A 16,453-nucleotide genomic window follows, 5' to 3' on the forward strand; every position below is an offset into this window, starting at 1 on the left:
ATTTGGTGTAAACTTGCACTCGCTTACTCTAATCGTGTTTCGGATCTCACGCTATCATTCTGAAACCATCAGGTTTCCCATTGGGCCCCTTAAGTTGGGTTGGATCATCGGATCTTGCCAAGATCCGGATCCAAAACCACTTGTGAGGGTTTGTTATCGTTTTCGTTCTAGAAACCACAAGTCATAAAAATGGTACTGCCTAACTTAAAATCTTACTATTTCACATAACTGCTCCCTTTTATTCATTTAGAATTTCATAAATTTCACGGGTTTTACAAAAAAAATCAATGGCAAAAAATGCAACAAATTTTCATGACCTAAAAAAAAACTATTATGTTGAAAAACCATGATCCAAGTGTTAATCTCTAACAAACTAACAATGTTGAACACATCTATCAGGGTTAGAGTGAGTCAGAACCACATATGAGTTTTAACTAATTGATATTGTCCTATCTGCACTATATATATATAATGGTACAATTGATTGTACTTACAATCTAGTTTGAATCTCATGATGTGAGTTGTTTTGACATAATCTAACCTGATAGATGTGTTTAACATGCTCAATTTAGTAAGAATCAACTCTTGCATCATGTTTTTTTTATGAAAAAATATTTTTTATAAGTCAGAAAAAATTGATGCCTTCATAGCGGTTGACTTTTGGATCATCAAAAAAGCATGTATACTGGTCAAATTCTGGCAAAACATGTAGACCACATATATACTGTTATATATGATAAAAATAAAATAAACAAAGAGGTTCCACCCCCACTTACTATGTCTATTGCACCTACAATAGCAATCCCATATCTATCTATATCTATATATATACACACATTATTGAACTAGAAACGAAAGTGGAGAAAGGATTTTAGATTTTGGTTTGTCCTATGAATTGATCTTAGCCAACACGTGGTTTAGGAAGAGGGAGTATCACCTAGTAACATTTAAAAGTGGGGTTAATAAGAGTCATATAGATTTTTTCCTACTAAAAAAGAGAGATAGGGGTTGTTGCATCGATTGTAAGGTTATACTGGGAGAAAGTGTAGCTACACAACATAGAGTCTTAATTCTAGATCTTAAAATTAGAAAATGTCACAAAAGAGATAGACATAGGATAGATCCTAGAATTAAGTGGTGGGCACTGAAAGGAGCTAAACAAGGAATGTTTGTAGAACAGGTAGCTAAGGAGGCTAATTGGTGTCTCGAGGAGGATGCAGAATCAATGTGGAATAAGATAGCGGGTTGCATGTGAAAGGTGGCAAAGGAGGTTTTGGGTGAGTCTAAAGGCGGTGCATCGCTAGGTAAGGATACATCATGGTGGAACGAAGATGTCAAATTAGCTACTAAGGTTAAAAGAGAGTGTTATAGAAATCTAAGTAAGAGTCATGATAATGAGAATTTGGAGAAGTATAGAAGGAAGCTAAAAAAGTAGTTCAAAACGCTAGAGATAAGGTATATAAGGAGGTCTATGACAAGTTGGATACCAAGGAGAGTGAAAAGGATATTTATAGGCTTGCAAAGATAAGAGATATGCAATCAAGGGATCTGGGTATGGTTAGATGTATCAAAGATGAAACACAAAGGGTTTTAGTTAAAGATGATGAGATTAAGGAGATATGAAAAGATTATTTTCATAGGCTATTTAATGGAATGCATGCCTAGGATCTTGGAGACTTCTTTATTCATTTTCATGAGATGAATCGCGACTTCATGTGCAAGATTCAAAAGAAAGAAATTGCAGATGCTTTGAAGAAAATGCAATCCAGAAAGACAGTTGGCCCAGATGGTATACCTATCGAGGATTGGAAATGCTTGGGGGAAAAAGGTTTAGTATGATTGGCAAATCTTTTTAACAAGATTTGGCGGACAAATAAGATGCTTAATGATTGGCGGAAGAGTACTTTAGTGCCTCTCTATAAGAATAAGGGTGATATACAAGATTGCACAAACTATCGTGGTATAAAACTCATGAATCATACTATGAAACTTTAGTAGAGGGTGATTGAGTATAGGTTGAGGAAGGTTGCCATGATATCGGAGAATCAATTTGGTTTTATGCCTGGAAGATCAACTATGAAAGCTATACATCTTCTTAGACAACTTATTGAGAGATATAGAGAGGGGAACAAAGATTTGCATATGGTTTTTATTGATTTAGAGAAGGCATATGATAGAGTATCTAGGGGTGTTCTCTGGTGGACAATGATGAAGAAAGGTATCTCTCTCAAGTACATTAGTATAATTAAAGATATGTACGAAGGAGTAGTAACCGATGTCCGCACTTGAAGAGGGGTGACAAACAATTTTCCTATAACGATTGGGTTACATCAAGGATCTGCATTAAGCCCTTTCCTTTTTGCTATAGTGATAGATGACCTTACGAGATCAATTCAAGAAAATGTGCCGTGGTGTATGTTGTTTGCTGATGATATTGTTTTGATTGATGAGTCTAAAGCTGGGGTTAATGCTAAGTTAGAATTATAGAGACAGACTTTGGAAGCAAGAGGTTTTACGTTGAGTAAGAGTAAGACAGAATATATGGAATGTCGGTTTAGTAAGCAACGAAGTAGTGAGGAGAGTGTAGTGAAGCTTGGTAAGCAACACATAACGGTGGATGACTATTTTAAATATTTGGGATTTATCATTCAAAAGAATGGAGAAATTGATGGAGATGTAAATCATAGGATTAAGGTTGGGTGGATGAAATGGAAAAGTGCAACTGGAGTGTTGTGCGATCGTAGAATGCCATTGCGGTTGAAGGGGAAGTTTTATAGGACGACAATTAAACCCACTTTACTATATGGTACGGAATGTTGGGCTGCCAAGAGACATCATTTTCAAAAACTGAGTGTAACTGAGATGCGTATGCTTCGATGGATGTGTAGAAATACACTAAAAGATAAGATTCAGAATGAGGAAATACGTAAGAAGGTAGGCGTTGCATCTATTGAAAATAAGATGAGTGAAAATCGTTTACGATGGTTTGGGCATATTCGGCTAAGGCCTAATGATGCTCCGGTTAGAAGGATGGAGAAATGGGAAAATCTATTAGCTAAAAGAGGTCGGGGTAAGCCTAAGAAGACTTTGGATGGAGATGATAAGAAATGATATGAATGCTTTGAACCTCACCGAAGACATGACATTGGATAGAAATGATTGGAGGAGAAGGATTCATGTGGAGGACCCAAAATGATTTTCTTTTTGGTTCATATCGCAGACCCCAATTGTTTGGGATGAAGGTTCATATCGCCGACCCCAATTGTTTGGGATTAAGGCGTTGTTGTTGTTGTATACACATTATTGAACTATTTGGTTTGCAAAAAATAGGTTCACAAGTAGAACTTTTTACTTACAGTCCTGAAACAATGCATTTTTTGTAATTCTAATTTTTTCAGCTCTAAAGCAATGTATTTCTTCTGTAAACAAGCCAGTTGGAACTCGGCTTAACTGGACATAAGAATGAACCAAGCATGAACACTTGAAGCTCGGCTGGTTTACCCGCACAAGTGGTTGGGCTTCATACGGATACGGGGGCTCAAATCTGACTCCAAAAGCACTCTGAAATACAACCCAAATTCACGACCAATCCGACCACATGATATGACAACCGTTTCCTGTGTCTGCCACTCAATCCGATTCGCGTCTTCGAAATGGCTCAACGGCTCGCTCGTTCGACCCATAGACCAAACTCTCGACCAAGATTGGCCAGACCCCGATTCTCAATCTCGAACCGTTTAAGCTGACCGAGTCGAGTCTTATTAAAATCCAGAAGTCAAGGCAAAAGGGCTCCGACGGAAGTTTCCTGGCTTCGGAAAAGTTTTTCCGATTTCGGGTTCCGAGGGTTCCTAGCGAGCGACAATCGACTTGGTAGGTCCTCTCTCTCTCTCGCTGTGTAGTATTTTGCTATTTTAATCGTTCGATTCATGTGAATTAGGGCTCAATTCAGTGTTTCTTGTTGGTCCCTGTTTCATATTCTTCGTTTTTTTTTTCAAAATTTCATGTGAAAATGTATGAATCTATTGTACCATGACGATCATTATCGTGTTTCTCGTTTATCTTTTCCCAGGATTTGATTTTATGAGTTTACTTGGAATATCTAATGTGGTTATTTGCTCTCATTGATGTATTTCATTGTAGAGCTGTACAAATTTTTTGTGTTGATCCAACATGGTTGGTCCTAAATCAGATTCTAGTGTCTTAGGTTCCTGAATGATTGCCCATCGTCAATGAAATGGAGCTTCTCATTTGAATGTTTTCCTCATTTTCTATGAACTTTTCAAGAGTGAGCTGGCTTCGCGAAAATCAGACATCCCACTAACTGAATAACTATCTTTCCCTCCTTATTAGAGCTCTAAGATTGAACTATTTTATGAAGTCGGCTGACAATATCAATCGTTATCATGTACGCTAAATGACCTACGAGTCATATATGAGTTCTATTGATATTTTAAAGATAAATTTTTGCATTATTGTTTGTTATTTGATGTGCGTCTTGCAGAGAACCTTGAGTAACCTTTTATGTCTGTGAATATGCCCTGCTAATTAGAACTCTAAGATTGAACTATTTATAAAGTTAACTGGCCGTATGAAGCGATATGACCTATCAGTTATATATAAGTTCTTCTATCGACTTTTTATGGTAGATTTCACATTATTGTTAATTATTTGATATGCGTCTTTTAAAAAGCATTGAGTAACTTTCTATGTCTGTGATTGTATAGATTCATTTTCATGCACGGATGATTTATATCTTGTGAGAGGTGTTACATGAACGTCAGCAAATAAATTGATGAAGGGCTTGTTTGAGGCCTGACCAAGGTCTCATGAACTTTGTTATTTCTACCAATCCTTGAAGTTCGTGCAAAACATGGGCTTGGTCGGGCTTGTATGAAATGCTGGAGTTCATGCAAAATGTTAATTTTACCTCTGCAAAATGGGAACTTGGTCAGGTTTTAAAGAAATAACGAAATTGATGGAGAATATGAACATGGTTAGGTTTAGAACTCCAAAATTGCCCCTAAAGCAGTTTCAGTTACATGCATAATGAGTGCTTATCTAGTTGGTAGATTGGCTAGGAACTGTGTCACTAGAAGTGAATCAATGTTGTAAAAAATTGCAATGGTTCCTTGTATGACAGAAAATATAGTTATGGCTCTTTTTCCTTCTCTTTTATCCTTGTTCTTTTAGAACTAAAAGACTGATAGAATAAAGAAAGGAAAATACAATCATGATTCTTTTTTCTTTCCTAATTGCTAGACAGATAATTCAAGGAGTGATTTGAAGTAAGAAAAGATGGTTCTCGCTCAGCTTGGTGGGAGCATTTCGCGTGCTCTCCAGCAAATGAGCAATGCCACCATTATAGATGAGAAGGTCCTCAATGACTGCCTTAATGAGATCTCCAGAGCACTGCTTCAGGCTGATGTCCAATTTAAAATGGTTCGAGACATGCAAGTTAACATTAAGAAGATTGTCAACCTTGAAGATCTTGCTGCTGGCCATAACAAGCGTCGCATAATTCAACATGTAAGTATGCATACTTTCTTTATCCACAGACTTTGACTTGATAGGCTCAACCACTTTTGCTGCTGGGGCTCAGTGTAACACTTTCATTAACTTGGTTTTCACTTTGTTGACTCATTTGTGTGGACTGCATGGTTGGTTTGAGTCTATTTCTTCACTGACTTACCTGAGTTTCGTGAGTCCTTTCTTAGTTGCATTGGTCTTATTTGTCAGGTGTGTAGAAGAGTTGGTTTTTGGCCAAATTCTTGGACTGGATAAGACCATGTTTCTAATTTTGGTTAGAATCTAAGACGAGCAATTCAAAAAGGTAGTGTGGAAGAAAGCATCACTATATGCTAGATTACTGTCCTTTCCATTATGGAAAGAACAATATGACGGCAGAAATATATGCTTCATGGTGAAGCAAAAAAACCCTGCTTGCACATGCATCATGGATGAGTATGTGTGGCTTTAATTAGATGCCAAATTATTAGTAAAGGTGGGGATTCTGGAGCTCTTTATCATGTGCAAGGGTGTAAAGTACCTCCGGTTATTTGCAGTTGACCCACAATGGTAGTTTCCTTGTTTAGTGTGCCTTCCTAAATAGGTATAACTGATTCTTGCAATTTTATAAAGCCTTGATCTCAAAATCAGTCACCAGTCTTTTTCAGGTGAGAGTTCTCTGATTAGTGTTGGTAGTTAGTCTGTCTCCAAGATGTGAGGATCCCAGTTCCATAGGTCTGTCCTTCCGAGTGCACCTGGTGTGCACTGATTCAGCATCACCTGTCTTTTTTTCTTTATTCTTATGTCCACAAAATTATTCTAGTTGTCATTTCTGATACATTGTTCGATAAACTTAACCCTTTATTCCAGGCTGTATTCACTGAGCTATGCAAAATGCTGGATCCTGGGAAACCTTCATTCACCCCAAAGAAAGGGAAAGCAAGTGTTATTATGTTTGTTGGTTTACAAGGCAAGTTTTTCATGCTTTTAGGTCCTGAAAGATATATTGTAATTGTGTTGGATTTGTTTATCTGTGATGTCTGTTTTGGTACATTGAATGCTCTTGTCACTGATCAATGCTGGCTGTACCTTTTTTCTGACTCCCCTGTACTTACCATTGACATTTGCTATGGATTCAGTTATCATATTCTCCACTTCAAATTTTGCAGGTTCTGGAAAAACCACAACTTGCACAAAATATGCATATTATCACCAAAAGAAGGGGTGGAAACCAGCTCTTGTATGTGCAGATACATTTAGAGCTGGTGCCTTTGATCAGCTGAAGCAAAATGCCACTAAAGCTAAGATTCCTTTTTATGGAAGGTATGAGACAGTTTTCAGCTTTTAAATGTTGTGATGATGGCAGCTGGTTTAAGAATCTATGATGTCTGTTATTAAAACTAAAAACATATTAAAAGCATTTAAGCAAGGGGTTACAAGTTCTCTTGCTAGGTTGAATACTAGGAGACATTTTTTTGTTCGTACCGGTTACAGATGCGTGCGATATAGCTCAAGAGAAAGACAAAGGTTACCATAACTACTGAAATGGGACGGGGTCCTTTGCCTATTTCGCCCAGAATGGTAATGCTTTCTTAAGCATAGAAGAATTTCTCCGTTTCCTATCCATTAGTATAGCTCCATTCTCTATCACATACCTTGAGGGTTGTCTTGGTATCTATATCTCCCTGAAGCCCCATTCTATTAAGTGAATTCCCTCAATAAACTAAAGAGACATCTGTTAAAGAGCCTGCCTCTCTATCAGTGGATGACACCTCATAATACCTGGATGGTTGGCTTCTGCTGACTGTTTCGATTGTGTACACCATCTTTCCAAGAGGTTAAAAAGTAAAAGCATGTCCCAAATAGATGTGAATGCTTTATCTCCTTTTTAAAGTTATATTTTTAATTTTCTGAATTTTCACTTTTTTGTCCTTTTAGATTAAGACTACAATTGCAGCAATCAAAGATCTAGGCAAAATCACATAAGATGAAAATATCAAATCATTGTGTAAGATCTATGCCAAGGGTTTCTGTTGGGGCCCCTTTTTGAAAAAGAACCCGGACAGGGTGAATGTGCACAGGACTCGTTTGGCAGGTCTATGGGACCCATATGTAATGAAATATGTGGAAAAACAAAACAAAAGCCTTAAAGAGTTTACAATAATATAAACACAAAGTGCACATGTACAAGTCCACCAAGGGACAATACTGTTAAGATAAATGTATCCTTGGTATATGTATGTGTATACATATACATATGTGTACATGAATCTATATATATATATATATTATACATATATATATATATATATATGTACATTTTCATACATATAATATGTGTATATATATATATATTTATATATAATATATACCTAGCTTAGTCAACCTAGGTTGACTAAGCCATTGGTCAACCTAGGTTGACTATGTTCTAGCCGGCTAGTCCAACGGCTAGATTTCTAGCCGTTGGACTAGCTTTGAAGGGAATCCCTCTACCCTTTTAGCTACTCTCTTCTCTCCTTTTTGGCCTATATATATGGGTGGGTATGTGACTTTGAATGTTAGAGAGTGATGGGTAGTTTTTCTAGGTTTTGAGTGTTTGAGTGCTTGTAGTGAGGCTCTTTTGTAATTTTTCATTTCTTTTGTATTATTTGAATTTCGTTGCACCCATTGAAAATAAGATGAGAGAGAATCGTTTACGGTGGTTTGGACATATTCGGCGAAGGCCTAATGATGCTCCAATTAGAAGGATGGAGAAATGGAAAAATATATTAGTTAAAAGAGGTCGGGGTAGGCCTAGGAAGACATGGATGGAGATGATAGGAAAGGATATGAATGCTTTGAACCTCACCGAGGATATGGCATTGGATAGAAATGATTAGAGGAGAAGGATTCATGTGGAAGACCCAAAATGATTTTCTTTTTTGGTTCATATCGCCGACCCCAATTGTTTTGGGATGAAGGCGTAGTTGTTGTTGTATTATTTGAATTTCATCCTTAATGAAATTGTTTATTTTTAAGTTTTGTGTTCTATGGGTATTTCAATTGTGAATATATTTAATTACATTGTATTCTTAGCCCATGGGACACATTCCGGAGTACATTGGGATCCATGTCATTCCATGACATGGTATCAAGCCTAGCATCTTGGTCTTGGTATCTTGTTTGTTCTTCTAAAGAAAACTCTTAATTGATGAATGACTTGGACTCGATGATCGCACATTCTGGTATGTGTTTTATATTTGATAAAGTGTCTATGATAAAATTTAAAAATTTATTTTTGGTATGTTATGTTGAAAAATTGGATGTGTTTTTTTCAAATTAATTGAAATTAAAGCTTTCTTTTAAATCATTTTTAAATATATTATTGTTTTTGTTGGCTCCATGAGCATGTTGATTCGAAGTATATTTTGAGTATTCTAGTACTTTTGTTTTATCAAAACATGTTAAAAATTATGTACTAAGTAAATATGTAATTTCTTAAGGATATGAAAATTATTATGTCCTTCGTGTTTCTTGCTTTGGTTTGTCCTTAGACACTTGTCGTGTTTGTTTATTTAGAGTTTTGGTGGATATTTTTTGTTCTATCCTATCATTAATAAAATATTATTTTTTATTGTTGTGTTAACCGCCTTGGGTGGATTTAGTGTGTGAGCTTATCGTGTGGCTTGAGTATGTTCTTTTAATGCTTTGGTGGAACTCTTTGAGTATCCACTTTGTTGATTTGGTAAACATCTTTGGGAAAACTTATTTCCTTTCTTGTTAAAACCTTTTTTTTTAAATTCCTTGTTGTTGAGTCTTAAGTGACTTTATATGATTTGCCCATGGATGGTTTATTAACTTGGGTACTTGTGCCCTCTTACAACTCTTAGCGGTTTCTTTCTTTGATATTTTATATCATAATTCTTAGAGATTTTATACTTGTTGCAAAATTTTTTGTATGACTTATGTGAGTTCATGATTGGAGAAAATTATGTATTAAACATCTATATGAAAGATCTTTATGAATCTCTACGTATGTGCCTTCATTGTCTCATAGTAGACTTATGATTTAGATTAAGCTTCTTAAAACTATTATTCTTATCTCTTGTTATTTGGATCCTTGTGTCTTGGTGCACATTTCCCTTGATTGACGAATTTATGAAAGGTAATCCAAAATTTTTATCTTCTCTGTGTTGATTGCTTAAAATTGAGCATGATCCTTTGATTGCTTGATTGTTCAAATTTGTGAAAAATGATAATCATGTATTGCATATAATTGCATCAATTGACCTATTGTTGTGCATATGATTGCACGATATTCATGCTAAGGTTTTCATCTACCTCCATTGGATTTGATTTGAAACTTGTTTTTTCAAATCGGTTATTTTATATGAACTCACCTATTTGAAAATCGATTTTCATGAGTATTTATTGCTTTCTTATGTCATTGATTTTTTCAATCACAAAATTTTATATATGATGAATCATCTCTCTTGGCCTTGTTGTTGGGTCAGGGTTAGCTGTCGAGGTGAGTTATGTGTACACCTCATGTCATCTTATCAATCTAGATTCTCAAGAGTTATGAGTGATGTGTTGTCACTTGTTTTGGGTCTGATTGATGGTTAATTGACTTCTGAACTCATTATTGTTGGTATTTCGAGTTAACCGTTGGGGTGAGTTATGTGTACACTTCAAATCATCTAATCAATCTGCAACTATCAAAGTTTATGAGTGTCATATTGACACCAATCTTAAATTTGATTGATAGTTGATTGGCTTTTTGATCCATACATGCTTTTGTTGATTAAGAGATGTTTGTTGCGGCGAGTTGTGCATTTTATGTCAGTTTAGATTGTCAACTTATGATTTGACTATAACTGACAATTGTTTGATCTCTGGATCAGGGTGTATTGTATCACTCATTTGTTGTATGACCATTGTTGTTATGGATACTTGTAACTTTGTTTGTATGTGATGACTATCCATTTTTGAAACCATAGTGTTTCAAAAGATAGTTAAAATTTATATTCTTATTGATAACATTAATGTGTTTCCATTATAAGCTTTCTTACCTCGAATGTCTTCTCCTTGTTATGCTTCTTATCTAAGTGTCATTATATGTAGACAAGAGATGTTTGTTCATACCTTTTGCATGTGTTTTCAGCCCATCGTTGGCATTGCGATATTACTCTTGTTCTAGTCACTGATACACTTGTTTTGAGTATCATAAGTAGACAAGAGATGTTTATTCACACTTTCGTGTCTGATTTAAGCCCATTGTTGGCATTATGATTATGCTTTTGTTCTAATCGCTGATACACTTGATTTTTGAGGGTTGAAGGTGTAGTGAGGTGATTGCTTGTGATGGTCAAACTAGTGTTTTAATTTGCGAAATTCATTCATTATGATGTATGAGATTTGTAATGTCTTCGTAATTTTTCCTAAACTCATTTGCTCTTTTATGATAAATGGTTGTTGAAATATTTTCATGCATGTTGCATTATGCTTTAATTGCATGAGTTATTTCATGATTGATTGTCTTGCATAGTTTGCATAAGTTTATGCTTTTTCCATGCATATGCTCAATATATTTTTTAATTGCATGTGTTGCCCTTTGTTAGCTCTTCGTATTGTCCCATTGTGGACATGTGCTTATGCTCTTTTGTTTTTGTATTGTGCCTTCGTGCCTTTGTATTGTCCACGCTTGGACTTGTATGTGATTTTGCACTGTGTTTTAATTCTGCATACTTCATTACATGTTTTTTCTAAGCATTTCATTAGTGAAATCTCTTATGTGCCCATAGTGGCTATTATGTGCATCTGATTGCTCTTAAAATTGTTCTTACTTTGTATTACTTTTTGGTAAAACTGGTGTGCACTCCTATTGTATTTGTGTGGATCCTCATTAGTTTCACCTGTTTGTAAGCATGTGCTCTTGAAAGAATTGTTTATTATTATCTCTTAAAATTGGACCATGAGTGACTTTCTTTGTTGCATGACTGATATTGCTTTAAAAAATGTAATTGATTTTTGTTAAATGATGGAAATCATTTATTGTACCTTCCGCTGTGTAAAAATGTGTTGAGATTTGAACTCTTTTGTGAATTATTTCTTCATAGTATTAATGGTTGTTTGAAAAATTCATATTCAAGTCTATTATGCATTAATAAGACAAATATATATCTACCAAAATGATGCATGCTTTTTAGGAATGTTTAAAGTCATTAATGATTTATAAATCTTTGGAAAAATTTTATGTTCTCTTGAGAATTAAGAATCACTATCATGTTTTACTTTAAATGATTTTACATATTGTATGTTTGTGTGCTTGCCAATCCTCTTATGTTTGTGTGCTCGGCCATCCTTTTTTCATAAGTTATATAAGTATAATTATTTCTTGTTAGACTGCTCTTGTTTTATCTTCTTGTAGGTTCTTTAAGCATTGATGCTATTAAAGATCCTTTGGGACTATGGAGCGATTGATTAAACACCCTTTAAAGAAGCACCAAGTGAAAGAACTATGTCTCCATTTGTAATTTTAAACTTACAGTGAGTCACTATAAGTTTGAGGGGGGTGTTAAGATAAATGTATCCTTGGTATATGTATGTGTATACATCAGTGTTATTAAAAATGCGCCTCAAGGCGCAAAAAGCACGCCTCGCCTCAAGGCGAGAGGCTTTTTGCCTTGAGGTGCATGTGTAAAGCGCAAAACCCTCGAGGCATGCGCCTCATAGGCCTTGAGGCACACGCCTCGAGGCGAGGCGCGCCTCAGGCTGAGGCGTACATGCCTCAAAGCCTTTGGTCAAATGAGGGTCAAAACCCTCATTCGACCAAAAATTAGGGATAAACCCCCGACCCTTTATGTGTTCTCGTGGTGGAGCCGAAACAGGCACGCCTCTCTCGTGGTGGAGCCGAAACAGGTACGTCTCCCTCTAGGCTTTCAGCCGGTTCTTCTGGCAGATGATGGCGTAGCGGGCGAGCCCGTTGGCATTCTCGTGGATGGAGAGCTCAGAGGGCTCGTTGGGTCCGATCTTCAGGACAACCCTCCACTTGGCAAAGCGAGCGCCGACGTTGTAGTATTCTGCGCACCGCTTACCAAGGCCATCGAGCCCCTGGGTGGTGGTCTCGCCGTTGGTGCTGACGAGCTCGACGGTGCCCTTGTCGACCTTGATGACCGGGAGGACTCCACCCTCCTTAAGCACCTCGACGAAGGGCTTCTCGGAGGTGGTCTTCTGATAGAGGGTCTCCTCGAAGAGGATGACTCCGCTCAGGTACTGGAGGGTGCCAGGGGTGCATAAGAGGAGCTCACGGAGGGTGTGTTTGAATCGCAGGAGCCGCTTGAGAGGGGACTGATGGGGAAAAGCCCTGTTCCTCCTCGGTCCACTGCCATCCCTAAAAGTATTTTAATTATTTTACTAATGGAGATTGGGGATGGGGGATCGAGGTGGGGCGGGATAAGGAAAAGCGTAAGTGAAGTCCATTCCCGCACGGGTTTTGATTTTAACCTCCATCCCCCCGGTCCAAAGGGGGCGATGCATAGACCCATTTTTTCCTAGTCCACTGCCATCCCTAATTGGATGGTTCACAATAAAAAATAATTTTCAGTAGTTTTTGATATTGTGAACTAGATAGAATCAATGCACATTGATTACAAACTTAACTGATTATATATATATATATATATATTAAATTGATTTCTTAGTAGTCAAGGAATGGAAACATCGAACTTGCGTGTCCAACTTTTCAAAATAAAAAGCATCCGAGTAGTTTGAGTCTCTAAAAGTGCAATTTCCTTTTATCTTAGGGAGACCTCTTTCTTTGACCAGCAGGGCACTTGAGAGGAAAAAAAATAAAAAATAAAAAATCAAGGGAAAAAAAGGAAGAAAAGACAAAACACGAGCAATGTATTTTCATGCAAATCGGTTCTTCTCATCCCTTTCGTCATCCTTGTCATCAAAGTGGAAATAACAATGAATGAGCACAATCGATCATTAGGATCGCTTGCGCACGATGGATCGAATCACAGTGCCAATATACCGGCTTGTAGTCCTCGGTTTGGCTATCATCTAATGGAAAAACTCAAATTTATCAGAGCGAAGAGATAATTTGATCGATTACTCGATAGATAAAAAAACAAACACAAATGACAAAAGAGAAAATCGACAAATAATAAGCAGATAGTGTCATGGTTTGATGTTAGGTTTTATATGTTAATCTCATATTTTTTAGAATAATCTCATATATTTTAATTTTTGTTAGTTAATCTCATATATTTTCCAGTTATGTAATCAATTTTTTAGTTACTTTTATATGTTAATCTCATATATTTTAACTTTTATAAATTAATCTCATATATTTTAACTTTTGTAGGCTAATCTCATATATTTTTTAGTTATGTAATCAGTTTTTTAGTTACTTTTATATGTTAATCTTGTTATTTCATCAATAAAGCATTTCTTTATTTATTTGTATTTTTAGATATTTTTTTATAATTTTTTAAAAGTTTTCAATTTTTTTTTTTGAGGCTTACGCTTTACACCTCGAGGCTTACGCCTCGCCTCGGTTTTTGGTGGAGCGCCTCGCTATGCCTCAACGCTTTTCACAACACTGGTATACATATACGTATGCGTACATGAATATATATATGCATCTTTATACATATATATAATATGTACATATATATATTTATATATAATATATATTTTGCTTAGTCAACCTAGGTTGACTAAGCCATTGGTCAACCTAGGTTGACTATGTTCTAGCCCGTTGGACTAGCTCCAACGTCTAAAAGGGAATTCCTCTTCCCTTTTAACTCCTCTTTCTTCTCTCTTTTTTTACTATGTTCTAGCCGTTGGACTAGCTCCGTCCAGAAGAGAATGCCTCTTTCCTTTTAACTCCTCTTTCTTCTCTTATTTTTGGCTTATATATATGGGTGGGCGTGTGACTTTGAACGTGAGAGAGTGATGAATAGTTTTTTTAGGTTTTGAGTGTTTAAGTGCTTGTAGGGAGGCTCTTTTGTAATTATTTGGATTTCATTCTTAATGAAATTTGTTATTTTTAAGTCTTGTGTTCTATGAGTATTTTTCATTGTGATTGTGTCTTTAACTACATTATATCCTTGGCCCATGAGGTGCATTTCAGAGTACATTGGAATCTATGCCATTTCATGTCATAAAAAGTTCCAACATAGGCAATACAAACAACCACTAAGGGTAATACCATACATTAAGGTATAAAAGCAAGATTAAAAGTAAATAACATTTTATTCATGATATACTCATAAAATGAGTTAGAATGCTTTAGAAGAACATTAGAAAACAAGAGGGTTCACCTCTATTTATACACGAGAGGTAGTTTCAATTAGAGCTGTTGGATAGTTCCAACAACTATAAATATAGTTGCATTGTTCCAATAGCTCTCTATGTTGACTAGTTCAAAAAAAAAACCCAACTCTATTTGGTTATTGACCAAATAATCCATATAAAAATAAAAAAAGACAAAAAGATCAAAATAAAGTAAAGTATTAATGTGCCTCTAATGGACACAACTTATTACAAGGACCAAAATGACCAAAATACCCCTAATGGGTATTTACCTATTTTATATATATAGTAGTGCGTAGGTGCTTGAACATTAAGTACTTGACACGTACTTCTTGAACATGTTGGCCATCCATCATGCGCTTGATGGATGGCCAGCATAAAAAAATGAGTTTTTCCGCCAAATGAGCAATATCGACGACAAAAGTCGTCGCTAAAGGTTAATATCAACGACAAAAATTGCCGCTAAAGGTCAATAGCAGCGGTTTTTGTCGCTGCTATTGCTCGTTTGGGCAAAAAAACTCATTTTTGACATTTTTTTATGCTGGCCGTTCATCAAGTGCGTGATGGACGACCACCATGTTCAAGTACGTGTCAAGTACCTAATGTTCAAGCACCTACCACTTTTCCTATATATATATATACATACAATTTAACACTCCCCCTCAAACTTACGATGTGATAATCGAAAGTTTGAAAATACAAGTCCTCGAAGGTCTTAATAAAATATAAATCTTCTAAAGTCTTCATTAAATACATGTCTTTATTGTCAATTTTCACCAAATGCTTTCATTGGCGATCGCCATCTTCATGAAATGATGCATCAAAAACATAATTTTTTTCTCAACCCATTTCATCCTTAAGAACCTACAGTCAGAAAAAAAAAACAAAGGTTCCAACTACACAAAGGAAGATATCCTAACTAAATAGTTTTGAAAGAAAATGTTTTAACACAATAGTTACAAAATAGCATGTAAATAGTTTCAAAATATATTTGGAACAAGAATAACATAGATTAAAGGGGATATAATATTATTGGAATGTGGATGGTTAAGTTCCCCAACAAAATATAAAGGTACTATAAACTACACAATTTTTAAAAATAAGTAAGATATGCACCTTAAGCAATAATTCTAGAAAAATTAGACAATCATTAAGAAAGACAAGAAGAGCATATGAAATCAAATTTAGACAATCATAAACCCAAAATCAACATATTTTTCAAGAAAACATAAACATTGATAATAATGGAATTTAATCACTAAGAAACATATAAATTATCAAGAAGAGATAAACAATCATGCATTGATAATATCCCAATTTTTTAGAAAAACACTACAAATAAAACAAATCATTAATTTATACTAAAAACAACATTCATATAAAGTATAACACTTTAAAAAAGAACCCTCAAGAAAAGAGGAGTTAATTAAATTTATGCATACAACAAGATAATCAATATAAAACATATTTATATGCAATATTTTTAATACACATAATAATGAATGAGAGCAATTTCATAAATCACAACCCATTCAAATTCACTCACACAATCTAGAATGGGTTTAAGTACAAATGACCAAATAACAATCTTTAAAATACATATATATATATATATATATATATATATATATGTTATCAATGAAAT

At 35.4% G+C, this 16,453-nt stretch overlaps 1 protein-coding gene across 2 annotated transcripts in view; it reads left to right on the plus strand.

The window, feature by feature from the left end:
* Window positions 1–3,785: 3,785 nt before the first annotated feature.
* The window catches only part of LOC149841157 (signal recognition particle subunit SRP54 2-like), a 46,841-nt gene continuing 34,173 nt past the window's right edge, over window positions 3,786–16,453 (plus strand). The window contains exons 1-4 of one of the 2 annotated variants that reach the window (XM_090003627.1): window positions 3,786–3,870; window positions 5,264–5,526; window positions 6,376–6,475; window positions 6,675–6,828. In XM_090003627.1, coding sequence (XP_089859753.1) covers window positions 5,296–5,526; window positions 6,376–6,475; window positions 6,675–6,828 — 485 coding nt within the window. In that variant the 5' untranslated portion in view covers window positions 3,786–3,870; window positions 5,264–5,295. Of the gene's footprint in view, window positions 3,871–5,259; window positions 5,527–6,375; window positions 6,476–6,674; window positions 6,829–16,453 lie in introns of both variants that reach the window. The other variant, XM_090003626.1, reaches the window with a different exon arrangement.

The sequence above is a fragment of the Nuphar pumila genome, chromosome 4 (genome assembly GCF_984573655.1).
Source record: "Nuphar pumila chromosome 4, dmNupPumi1.hap1.1, whole genome shotgun sequence".
Lineage (NCBI taxonomy): Eukaryota > Viridiplantae > Streptophyta > Magnoliopsida > Nymphaeales > Nymphaeaceae > Nuphar > Nuphar pumila.